The following is a 12,827-nucleotide window of genomic DNA, read 5'->3' as shown; positions in this document are numbered from 1 at the left end:
ATGCAGATGTCACATCAGGTTAATTAAAGAAATCTTACTTGTACTTATTTACTCAGCTGAAGAAGTTAGGAGCCATGTACAGAACCAATAGAGATAACACACTATAAAATTATATACTGATACATGGAAATAAAGACTTGGTTTTCTTAACTCAGTTAATCCACATCTATCTCTATGTACTTTGTGTCCAGCATCATTTGGTTTGGTCAGACCAGCAACATGCTGCACCTCTGCAGAGGCAAGAATGTAGGGGTACACACAAGTCTTTAAGAGCACTGTCTTTGTCATCATCGGGTTGAGAATGGTATTTCAGCTCTGCCACTTGGGAGTCAAGTGATCTTGGGCAAGTAACTGAGCCTCCTGAAACCTCAATTTCCTTATTTGGTAAAATATAGTAGTTAGTATCCAGCTCATAATATTTGTATTTTTGAAATGTATACTAAGTATTTAGACAGTGCTTGGCCATAGTAAATGCTAAAAAATGTGAAAATGGCCCATTGTTCATCATCAACAAGACATATGTTTAACTGGTAAGAAAATACACAATTACCAGTGGTGATTTAACTGTTTTCGAGATGACATTTTGCTCCCTGCTTCCCCACCCTACCCCATATAGCACACACCTGTAGATTCTTGCGCAATGAAAGTCAACAGGAGCCCACTGGGGCAAGACACATTTAGGCTTTGGAAGGTGGGAACATCAAAAGTCTCTTGTAAAACAGGTTCTGGTTCTACTTCTTCCTGTAAATAATTTAGCATGTGAATAATCGGTTGTCATTTTCTAAATGAGCTATTATTTATTTTGACTAAGCAAGGATGTGCTGAGTGCTGAAGACATGTGCAGAGCTCCGTGGACCCTGCAAGGATGCATGCGTCTCTGTGGTTTTGCAATTTATATTCTATTTGAAGACTGGCACATAGACAGGTGAGACAAATGGCAGTAACAATAGTTGACACATCTTTTCTCAGAAAATAGAGATATAGTGAAAGTTAATAAGAACAATTGGGAAAGGACTTGCGGAATAATTGGGGCTTGAAGTAGGCCTTGAAAGATGCCTCTGCTTAGATATATAAGTGTAAGGGCAGTGCTGGCATCTGAATGTTGGTGTCCCCCACCCAAACTCATATGTTGAAACCTAATACCCACTGTGACAGTGTTAAAAGGTAGGGCCATTTAGGAAGTGATTAAGTCATGAGGGCTCCACTCTCACGAACGAGATTCGTGCTTTTAAAGAAGAGGTTGATGGGAACACCTTTGCTTCTACCTCTGCTGCCATGTGAGTACACATTGAAGGCACCATCTGTCTGAGGAACAGCTGGGCGTGGTGGTTTGCGGGTGCAATTCCAGCTACTTGAAAGATTAAGTTCGGAAGATCACCTGAGGCAAGGAGTTAGAAACCAGCCAGGGCAACATAATGAGATCCAGTCTCTTTAAAAATTTAAAGAATTAGCCAGGTTTGATGGTGCATGCCTGTAGTTCCAGCTACTGGAAATGCTGAGGTAGGACAACTTCTTGAGCCCAGGGATGTGAGGCTGCAGTGAGTTATGACCACATCACCACACTCCAGCCTGAGTGACAGACCAAGAACCCCATCTTAAATAAAATAAAGGAAGGTAAAATAGAGAAACAGGCTCTCATCAGACATCAAATCTGCTAATACCTTGATATTGGACTTCACAGCCTCTTGAACTGTGAGCAATAACTTTTGATTGTTTATAAACCACCCAGTCTAAGGTTATTTATTTATTTATTTATTTATTTTTTATAGCAGCCTAAACTAATACAGAAAAAGTATATGAAAGACCAACATCTCCACCACATTTCTTGATGTATTCTTACAATTTGGATGCTAGAGATATTATGCTATTAGGATATCTGTCCTTTGTTTTCTATAATGAGCACATATTGCTTTTGTAGCTAATAAAAGTAATAAAATAAAAACAAAAGACAATTATGAAGTTATTTGTAATTAATGAGGGTTTGGGTGTGTTTACTTTAAAATCCTAATTAATTTTATGTCAGCTATGCCTAAATCCCTTGTTTGGTTATATGCACTCAAGAATGAAATTTACTTGATAACTTTCAAACAATCCATAATGATGACCATTTCAATTTTTCCAATTGATTCTCTTTTGTTAGCCACCAAAATCACTCCACTGGTACCCAATTGCTGGATATTTGTTTTTTTCTAACTAGTCTTCTATTGTTGAACATTGAGGTTGTTCAGCATTTTCTTTGTCAGTAATAGAGGAAAAATATATAAATAATTAGCTAAAAATAAATTAAAAACACGAAGCAAAAATAAGAGAAAAATGCTTATGAGATTCTGTAAAATGAACAAAAATGCTCAAAGATGCAAACCTGCCATGTCAAGTCTATCATCACACACAAAACCATTTATCATCCTTCACCCTTCCATTATCATTCATTTTAAAAATGTTGAATGAATTGGTTTGCTAGCAAGATGCCTTTGGCCAAATTAATTTTAAATGAATTACCTGGAGTTATTTTAACACTTGAACATTTTTACTTAACAAGAATCAAGTTGCCTGGCATGAGAAATTTTATCTAGTGTAACTATGTAAATATGGTACAGAGGCAATGTCATATTTAAACCTCATAATTTTTAAAAGGCCAGAGTCTGAAACCCAGCTTCTTGGGTACTTTTAAATATATTTTTATCTTGTAGTAAGTTGATTATTTGTACACTGTACACATTTTTAGTAGTAACTACCAATAGTCAAGACTTAACCAGTAGTTTCCCTGTGGTCCCTCTTTTAGAACCCCCTTTTTAAACAATTTTTTTATTTTACTTTAAGTTCTGGGATACATGTGCAGAACGTGCAGGTTTGTTACATAGGTATACATGTGCTATGGTGGTTTGCTGCGCCTATCAACTTGACATGCAGGTTTTAAGCCCCACATGCATTAGGAATTTGTCCTAATGCTATCCCTCCCCTTACCCCTAGCCCCTCAACAGGCCCCAGTGTATGAAGTTCCCCTCCCTATGTCCATGTGTTCTCATTGTTCAACTCCCACTTATGAGTGAGAACATGTGGTGTTTGGTTTTCTGTTCCTGTGTTAGTTTGCTGAGAATGATGGCTTCTAGTTTCATCCATGTGCCCACAAAAAACATGAACTCATTCTTTTTTATGGCTGCGTAGTATTCCATGGTATATGTGTACCCCATTTTCTTTATCCAGTCTATCATTGATGGGCATTTGGGGTTGGTTCCAAGTCTTTGCTATTGTAAATAGTGCTGCAATAAATATATGTGTGCATGGGTCTTTTTTTTTTTTTTTTTCTTTTTTTTTTTGAGACGGAGTTTCGCTCTTGTTACCCAGGCTGGAGGGGTCTTTATAGTAGAATGATGTATTATCCTTTGGGTATACACTCAGTAATGGGATTGCTGGATCAAATGGTATTTCTTGTTCTAGATTCTTGAGGAATTGCAACACTGTCTTCCACAATGGTTGAACTAATTTACACTCCCACCAACTGTGTAAAAGCAGAACCCTCTTTTGATCTTTGTTCTATTAAGGAAAATGTTTAGAGTCAAAGTGTGTGTATGTATGTATGTGTGTGTGTGTGTGTACACTATGATGAAGACAGGGGTAAAAGGTGGACTACTTTTTAATCAAAGGTGGGCTGTTAGTCTTGTCAGATTCTTAGCACATCAATGTGCAAGACCAACTTAACCAAATGAAACTGTTTCCGTTGTTTAAATATATTTTTCTTCCAATTGTTATTTATCTCAATGGAGCTAAAAAAAAAAGTTTTAAAAATAAGGAATGGCAGAAACTTGAAAAACCGAAAGCAAAGAAAACCCAAGAAACAGAATGGAAAAAAAGGTTGAACTAAGTTTTCCTAAACTTAGAATGAATGTCCTGAGACAACTTATGTATGTCAATGTGTCTCCTTGAGTGGAAACCCAACTTTTGTGTCCAAATCTTTCTTGTCTATTCAAACCTGAGAATACAAGGGACATTAATGTATCTGTATAATAAAACGTATGCACTATAATAACACTATTGATGTAAGTCACGATTTTAAAAATGTTAACACTGAAGCAGAAACAGAGTTTTGGAATCTATGGAATCTACAGCAAGGTTCGCTTACCTTTTTCTCTTCTTCTTTTGGGTGCTCTTCTTCTTTAAGGGATTCTTTGGGTTTGTCTTTGCCTTTTATTTTCCCTTTAGCTTTGCTCTGAGGAACAGTCACTATAACAGGGACCACTGTTGGAGTGAGTGCTGAAGGGATATTCAATATTGTTTCTAAATCAGGATCTTTATCTTCTATAAACAGAAAAAGTAAAAATGAAATAGATTTCAATATTCATATTTGATATCTTTGTGAAATAACATTTACATCTCAAAAATGCTAAGTATGATTTATCAGTTGGATAGATTCCAGGAGTAACAAAGTTGGTCTGCAAATCAGGATTATAGTTAGAAAATTTGAGGTATTTAATACTTGAATATGCTTCACTGAGTCATTATTTCTCATGTTCTTCCCTTCCCATCTACACTGTAAACTCCTTAATGATAAAGCAGTAACTATACCTTAATTTATTTGAGAAATATTTGAGAGGCTCTACTTATACATAAAACGTTTAGAGCAGCAGGAAATAATTTAAAAATATGTAAAAATCCTTACAGAGTAAAAATAGTCTAAATAAGATTCTGCATAAATAACCAAACATAAAGACTATTAAATAGAAATAGAATAAATGGTGCAAACAAGAAAATTCAGAAAAGAAACTTGTGTGTGATAAATTTGCTGGATTTTAAAGGATTATCAGAATTCTAAAAGGAGAGCTGATGCTAGGAGTAATTATGTGAGGAGCTCTAAAGCATCCTGTGTGTCATGAATTTTATTTTCCACTGGGTTCCAGAAAAACGTTCTCTGACTCTCTTACCTCTACGGTCAATTATTTTTCTCAATATCCTCTACCGACTCTTTTGACAGTCCCCTAAATGTTTTTATTTATTATTATTATTGAGACAGAGTATAATTTCATCACCCAGGCTGCAGTGCAGTGGCGTAGTCTCAGCTCACTGCAACTTCCTCCTCCCGGGTTCAAGCGATTCTTATGCCTCGGGCTCCCAAGTAGCTGTGATTACAGGCACCTGCCACCACACCCAGTTAATTTTTTTTAGACATGGGGTTTTTTTAATAGACATGGGGTTTCACCATGTTGGCCAAGCTGGTCTCGAACTCCTGACCTCAAGTGATCTGCCCGCCCGCCTTGGCTTCCAAAGTGCTGGGATTACAGGCATGAGCCACCACACTCGGTTAATCCCCTAAATGTTTTTAGGTTGCAGGGTTCATTATGTTCTCAACCCTGCTTGCCTGTAATAATTACTCATGAAATTAGAAAAAATAAAAACATGCTCAGGCCCCACCTTGACCTACTGAATCAGGCTTACTGGAGATGAAACCCAGGTATTTATATTTGTGAAACACTACATGTGACTGTGATACACAGCCAGGGCTGAGCAACTTTCTTATATATATTAGATCTGGATGAGCTCATTCACCACTGGGGCTCCAATTGTCATCTACATGCTAATGACTCCAAAATTAACATCTCAAGGCATGACCTTCCTTCTCAGTTCCAGACCTATATTTCTAGCTTTTTTAAGGCCTCTGCCAGTTGTGGTGCTAGAAACATTTCAAACTCAATTAAGTCTCTCTTCTCCCAAGCAGATTAAGCCTCCTACAATCTCAATTTCAGTTAATGCCATGACCAATTATCCTCCTGTTTCCCAAGTTAGACACTGAGATCGTTTGCACTTACTCTTTTTGACTCATCCTACACATCCAGCTAGCTGTCAAGGCCTAAGAACTTCCTCCCAAATTATGCCTCTTCAGGATCCCATAATTGCTTGCTGGGTCTTTTGCAGCAGTTTGTTAACAGATTCCATAGCACTTCCAATACCACCACTTCAGTGTACTCTCCAAACTACCACTAAAATTATGCTCCTAAAGTAAAATATGATCATGTCACCTCCCTTACTTAAAGTCCTCTTCCACTCACTGCCTAGGCTGGGCACGTAACATTCTTTGCAATCTGGTCTTCACCTACCTCCATGCAGCCACACTGAACTTTTCACCTTTCTGTAAAGATGCCATGTTTTGACACAATTGTGTGTGTACACACATGGTTCTTAAGTTCTAGAATTCCCTTTCTTGTTTCTGTGCCTGGATAGTTCCCACTCAGCTCTAAAGTCCCATCTCAAATACTATAATTTCTCTGAAGTATGTGCTGACTGTTCTCAGTACTCTGTTTAAGTATAATTTCTAGCACTAAGACAGTTATTGTTACTCCATTTATATGTTTTCCATGTCCATTAGACAGTGAGTTCTTTGTGTGGATGTACCATGATTTAATTCATCTTAGTGGCTCAGTGCCAGCAAGTTGCTTGACCCACAGAAGGTACAGTACATAAACAAGTCAATGGTGTTCAGTTTCAGGCATCTGGAAATTCCCTCCTCTCATCCCCTTCCATTTACTAATATTCAGCAAATATTTGTTGTGTACCTACTACTATGCATCATGAAATGGACAGCCAATGATGGATGAGACAGACTTCTCATCTGTGGGTAGTTCAGATGAGAACCCCTCAGGTACAGAGCTGTGTGATCAGTCCGTGATAGAGGAAGTACTGAGTGCCATAGGAACCCAGAAGAATGTTATCTACTGTAAAATGTCTTTGTACAGTCTACTGTGGCTCTACTGACCAGTTCACCTTTCCATAAGTGGAAAAGCCTTTCTATGCTTTTACACTACTGGACTTTTACACATGTTATTCCTGGTATCTAGAATTCCCTTCCTTCAATTTTTTGCATAGGCAATTCTCACTCACCTCCAAAGACCCAATTTGCATGCTACTGCCACTTACTCTGGGAAGCATTTCTCAGAGCAAGTAACCTCTACGCTGAGGCCTGCAGGATGGGAGGAAGTTTAATTGTTGAAAGTGGTGGTGCACATGGCAGGAGAAAGTATTCTGAGCAGTGACACAGCATGAGAAAATGGACAGATGTAAGAGACGGCATAATTTATTCAAGTAAATGAAAGGCACAGAAATAATTGGATAGGAAGATATGCTTCTCTGTGGGAAAATAGATCAGGTCGGTTGTTATTCAAGGTTTGGGTAAAGAATCATATAAAATGTAAGTAGGGGCCTGATTAAGATTCTTAATTTTAGGTATATTCAGCAGGTGCTCTGAAATGTAGTAAGAGGCAAGAATGATCTATTCCTCCTAGCAAGAAGGTGCAAAGCAGTGTCCCAAGACTTGATTGGGTTTCTTTAACTTTTGCCTATTTCATTTGTATCAAATTGTATTGAAATTTGCCTATTTCAGCTTAGTATCCTTTTGGACAAAGAAAAAGTAGCTGTATTGTCTACTATTTCTTTGTCCAAAAGGATACTAAATTATGTTTAGTTGTGTATACTCAATTAAAGGGGCAGAACTGGAATGGAAACTTGTTTCGCCATTAGCAGAAAAAGTTCTTAAATATCAGCTATATATGAATCCTTAGGAAATGTATGTGTGTGTGCGTGTGTGTGTGTGTGTGTGTGTGTATGTATATATATATATATTTATTTATTTATTTATTTACAAAGACATACATTCCATTCAACTTCTTAAAAAACATATAAGATATGAAATATTACCTATTATCTACACTACAAACATTTTCAAATGCCGTATTTATAACTTGAAATTAGGAACATCTGTTTAAAATGGAATGATTACATATTAATTTAAGGACTAAATCAAGATTAAGAAAATCACTCAGGAATAGGAGCAACAGAATCGACAGTGGGTAGAAATATCTTAATCTAAAATAATGATAACCTATATTAAGAAGAGAGAGGAATTTTTAGTGACTGCGTAGTGATAATGAATTTTAATATATAATTTGTTAGGCATCAGATGACTTCTTCAGCTGCTGGTTTCACAACAAATCAAAGGCAAAAGTAAAATTAAAACACAAAATCCCCAATAAAGCAAAAATACTAAGAAATTTAATGGACTATCAAACTCAGGAGAGTACTAGGATATTTGGCACAGGTAAGAAATAAGATTGTAATTATCCATGGAAAGTTTATCTCTGCAAAAAAGAAGCTACATAGAAAGGCAGGTAATTGGATCACTATGATCCACACTGACATATAAGATTTTAAGCTCATACAGCATGGCATTTACCCTTTGATTTTATAATGCTTAAACAATATGTTGTGGTTAGATCTCTCTATAATGCACAAGAAGCCACAGATTTCCTAATTTGCTCTTGATAAAGTCACATCCTACTTTATGGTTTATAAAGAAATAACTTCCAATTGGATGACTTGTTTATTGAAAATGGGGTAGAAGGCCAGGTGCAGTGGTTCACATTTGTAATCCCAGCACTTTGGGAGACCAAGGTGTGCAGATCACTTGAGCAGAAGAGTTCAAGACCAGCTTGGGAAACATAGTAAGACTTTATCTCTACCAAAAATAATTAGCCAGGTGTGGTGGCATGTCCCTGTAGTCCCAATTACTCAGGAGGCTGAGGTAGGAGAATTGCTTGAGCTCAGGAGTTTCAGGCTGCTGTGAGGCATGGCTGTGCCACTGCACTCCAGTCTAAGTGACAAACAAGGTCCTGTCTAAGAAAGAAAGAAGAAAGAAAGAGAGAGAGGGGAAGGAAGGAAGGAAGAAAGGAAGGAAGGAAGGAAAAAGTGGGGTACAGAAGTCTTTCAATATGTCCACTGGATAGCTTCTTTAAGGCTAATGTCCTGAAGGAAACTGAATAGTTCAAAAATAACAGGATTCACAAAACTATTATTCCATAGAAAGCCAAGAGGATTCCTTGGCAAGTTATGCTTTCTCTTACTCCCAACTAAAAGGCTCAATTTTATGGGGTAGCTAACAAGTATAACTGGCATATATGTGTGCATATACATCTATACATACATGTATATATATCACACGCATGTAATCTTATATGTATATGTGATTATATAAAAGCATTTTTATTTCATATGTATCAATGTATGAAAGATTATATATATATATATATATATATATACACACACTTGTATACACACATATGCATACCCACATATATAGGAATACACACACATACACACACACACACACACACACACACACACACACACACACCCCTCTTATATTCCCACACTGCAGGGAAAACTATGAGGAGCATTAAATCATAATATGTTATTGACAAGTGATCAGACTGAGCATGGGCAGTGGCAGGGACCCTTGACTGTGAGGCACACTTATCCTTTCTGTTGTATTCATTTCACCTGGTGCCGTTCCATTTGATCCATAGTAACTTATCGAGAGGCAGATTCCATTTTCTAAGGTGGCAGAAAAAGATCCAAACTTGCTGAAAGCTTTATTCTTTGTGTCTGATACTTCTAAAAGACAAAATCAAATCAAGAACATTTTCATTTAATTCAAAAGAAGTATAACTAAGACTCAGTGGGAAGGCTGAGAATGGAGTTCATAGCTGGTTTAACACAATCAACTTAAAAATAATTGACTTAGCTTGGCCGTGCACTCAGGGTTTTTAGAGGTAGGGTAGAATTACAAAGATAAAAACATGAAACTGTTGTTGTAAGGACTTTAAGTTGAAATGAAGTGAGGAAATCAGTAGGTTGATGGCATAGCCATAAGCAGATTATTTGCCTGGCGGATCATCCACATGGCTTTTGAAATTAAAAGCCATCAGTTCAGTCTCAGCTTCCCCACATTTTAAAACATGTTCTTAAGTTCTCACATTTAAACTTCTTACATTTTAAAACATTTTAAAAATTGTTTCAGTCAAACATAATTTTGAAACAAAATTGTTAAGGCACATTTTTTTTTTCTTTTCTCAATCTTTTGGTGTAGGGGGCACATGTGCAGGTTTGTTGCGTGAGTAAACTGCATGTCACTGGGGTGTGGTGTACAAACTTCATCACTCAGTCAGTGAGCGTAGTACCTGATAGGTAATTTTTTATTCTTACCCTCTTCCACCCTCCCCTCTTAAGTAGGCCTCACTGACTATCATTCCCATCTTTATGCCCATGTGTGCTCAGTGTGTAGATTCTACTTATTAGTGAGAAAATGCAGCATTTGGTTTTCTGTTCCTGTGTTAATTCGCTTAGGATAATGGCCTCCATTGCATCCATGTGGTGCCAAGGACATGCTTTAGTTTTTCGTGGCTGCATAGTATTCCACAGTGTGTATGTACCACACTTCCTTTATCCACTCCACCACTGATAAGCATCTAGGTTGATTCCATCTCTTTGCTATCATGAGTAGAAAACACATATCTGAAGGTATATATAAAGAATTTGTGAATTTTCTGACCTGTTGTTTTATTTCCAGTTCACCATTTCCTCTATTATCAGATAATAAAGATGGGGCAACATTGATTCAAACTCACGCAAAGATAACTTCTAGACTGGGAAATTCAAATGAACAACTGAACAAAAGATAATGCCTTAAGAGAATGAAAAGAGAAGCCACAGAGTTGGAGAACTCTGCAAAAGCTGTATCTGTGAAATGACCATTACTCAAAATGTATGAAGAATTCTTAAAGCTCAATAACCAGAAAAGAAAAAACCTGATTTAAAAAATAGGCAAGGAACTTCAACAGACACCTCATCAAAAAAGATATACAAATGGCATATAAGCATATGGAAAGATGCTCAATATTGTTTGTTATCTGGATAATGCAGATTATAACAAGATACCACTAGACACCTTTTAGAATGGAGAAAATCTGAAATAGCAAATAACGGTGAGGATACAGAGCAACAACAACTTTCATTCATTGCTGGTGGGAATGCAAAATGGTATAGCCAATTTGGAAGACAGTTTGGTAGATTCTCCCAACATAAACATACAAAAATGTAATCCAAAGTCACATGTAATCCAAAAATCACACTCCTTGGTGTTTATCCAAGGGAGTTGAAAACTTATGTCCACACACAAACTGGTACACGAATGTTTGTAGTATGTTTATTCACAATTGCCAAAAGCTGGAGGCAACCAAGATGTCCTTCAGCAGGTGAGTGGGAAAATAAAATTGTGGTACTCCAGACAATGTGACATTATTCAGTGCTCAAAAAAAAAAAATTATCAAGACAAGAAAAGACATGCAGGAAACTGAAATGCATATTACTAATGAAAAAAATCAATCTGAAAAGGCTATGTAGTATATAATTCCAAGTATATGATATTACACTAAAAGCAAAACTGTAGAAACAGTAAAAAAAATGGGTGATTATCAGGGGTTAGGAAGGAGGGAGACATGAATAGTAAGAGCACAGATTTTTAGGGCAGAGAAACTACTCTGTATGATACTATAATAGTAGATACATGCCATTATGCCTTTGTTCAAACCCATAGAATGCACAACACCAAGAGTAGCGTAAACTATGGATTCTGACTGATAATGAGATCGTAATGCAGGCTTATCGACTGTGACAAATGTACCACTCCATGTGAGAAACATTGATAGTGGGGAAGGTTGTGCACTTGTATGGGAGAAGGGTACTGGGAAATTTCTGCAACTTCTGTTTAATTCTGTCATGAACCTAAAACTGCTATGAAAAATAAAGTCTACCAAAAAAGGAATGCTTGCTATCCATTAGGGTTCAGTTCAGGAACATTGGCATCTTCATGCACTATTAATAAGAGAGTGCATTGGTAGAAACTTGAGAAAAAGAATGTGCAATAAGCCATTTAATGGAGTGGAATGGACAGAGACAGGAGAATCAGAAAAGAAAACACTAAACAAACAGAACACATGCTCAGCAAAATATAAATAATAGAAGAGTTAGTAAAACGCTTGAATTTTTTAAGTACATAAGGATATTTTAAAAAGCACTTTCTAGAATTTAAAAATATACTTTCCCAACCAAACCATTCATAATCCATACATGACTTGAAGGAGAAAATGGTCACTTTTGAAATTCAAATGAGTTTCTTAGAAAATCAAGTGAAAAATTATTTCAAAACAGAGCAGGCCAGGCACAGTGGCTCACACCTATAATTCTAGCACTTTACTTGAGCCCAGGAGTTTGAGAAAGGCCTAAGAAACATGGTAAAATCTATCTATACAAAAAATACAAAAGTTGCCAGCTGTGGTGGCTCACGCCTGTAATTCCAAAACTTTGGGAGGCCTAGGCAAGTAGATCACAAGGTCAGGAGTTTGAGATCAGCCTGGCCAAGATGTTGACACCCCGACTCTACTAAAAATACAAAAATTAGCCGGTCATCATGGCAGGTGCCTGTTATCCCAGCTGCTTGGGAGGCTGAGGCAGGAGAATCGCTTGAACCGGGAGGTCAAGGTTGCAGTGAGCCGAGATCATGTCACTGCACTCTAGCCTGGGCAAGAGAGCAAGACTTCATCTCAGAGAAAAAAGAAAAAAACACAAAAGTTATCCAGGCATGATTGTATGTGCCTTTAGTCCCAGCTACTTGAGAGTCAGAGGTGGGAGTATCCCTAGAGCCCAGGAGTTCAAGGCTGTAATGAGCTATAATTGGGCCACTGCACTCTAGCCTCCGCAACAAAGCAAGAACCTGTCTATAAAACAAAATAAAACAAAATCCAGAGCAGGGATTTCCCCCTCTGTGGTCTCCTTCCACTCAGTGTGGAAGCTACCTTCCTCTCCGGGATTCCATATTTGGGTCCCTTTCCATATTCTTCATGGAAGCTTTCTCTCTCTCATCTTTTTCTCTCTCCTTTTTCTCTTTCTCTGCCTAAATAAATCACTTTTCTCCAAAAAAAAAAAAAAAAAAAAAAAAAAAAAAAAAA

At 37.2% G+C, this 12,827-nt stretch overlaps 1 protein-coding gene across 2 annotated transcripts in view; it reads right to left on the bottom strand.

The window, feature by feature from the left end:
- The window catches only part of SPAG17 (sperm associated antigen 17), a 251,280-nt gene that overhangs the window by 73,718 nt on the left and 164,735 nt on the right, over window positions 1-12,827 (bottom strand). For both annotated transcript variants that reach the window (XM_032249593.1, XM_032249592.1), the window contains exons 24-26: window positions 9,322-9,435; window positions 4,121-4,296; window positions 624-741 (exon numbers count right to left, since the gene is read on the bottom strand). In XM_032249593.1, the coding sequence (XP_032105484.1) occupies window positions 624-741; window positions 4,121-4,296; window positions 9,322-9,435 (408 nt within the window). The remainder of the gene's footprint in view (window positions 1-623; window positions 742-4,120; window positions 4,297-9,321; window positions 9,436-12,827) is intronic.

Source organism: Sapajus apella, unplaced genomic scaffold (genome assembly GCF_009761245.1).
Source record: "Sapajus apella isolate SASKATOON/1434 unplaced genomic scaffold, GSC_monkey_1.0 scaffold69, whole genome shotgun sequence".
Taxonomy (NCBI): Eukaryota; Metazoa; Chordata; class Mammalia; order Primates; family Cebidae; genus Sapajus; species Sapajus apella.
Note: the sequence above shows the minus strand (reverse complement) of the source record. Positions and strands in the feature narration are given on the sequence as shown.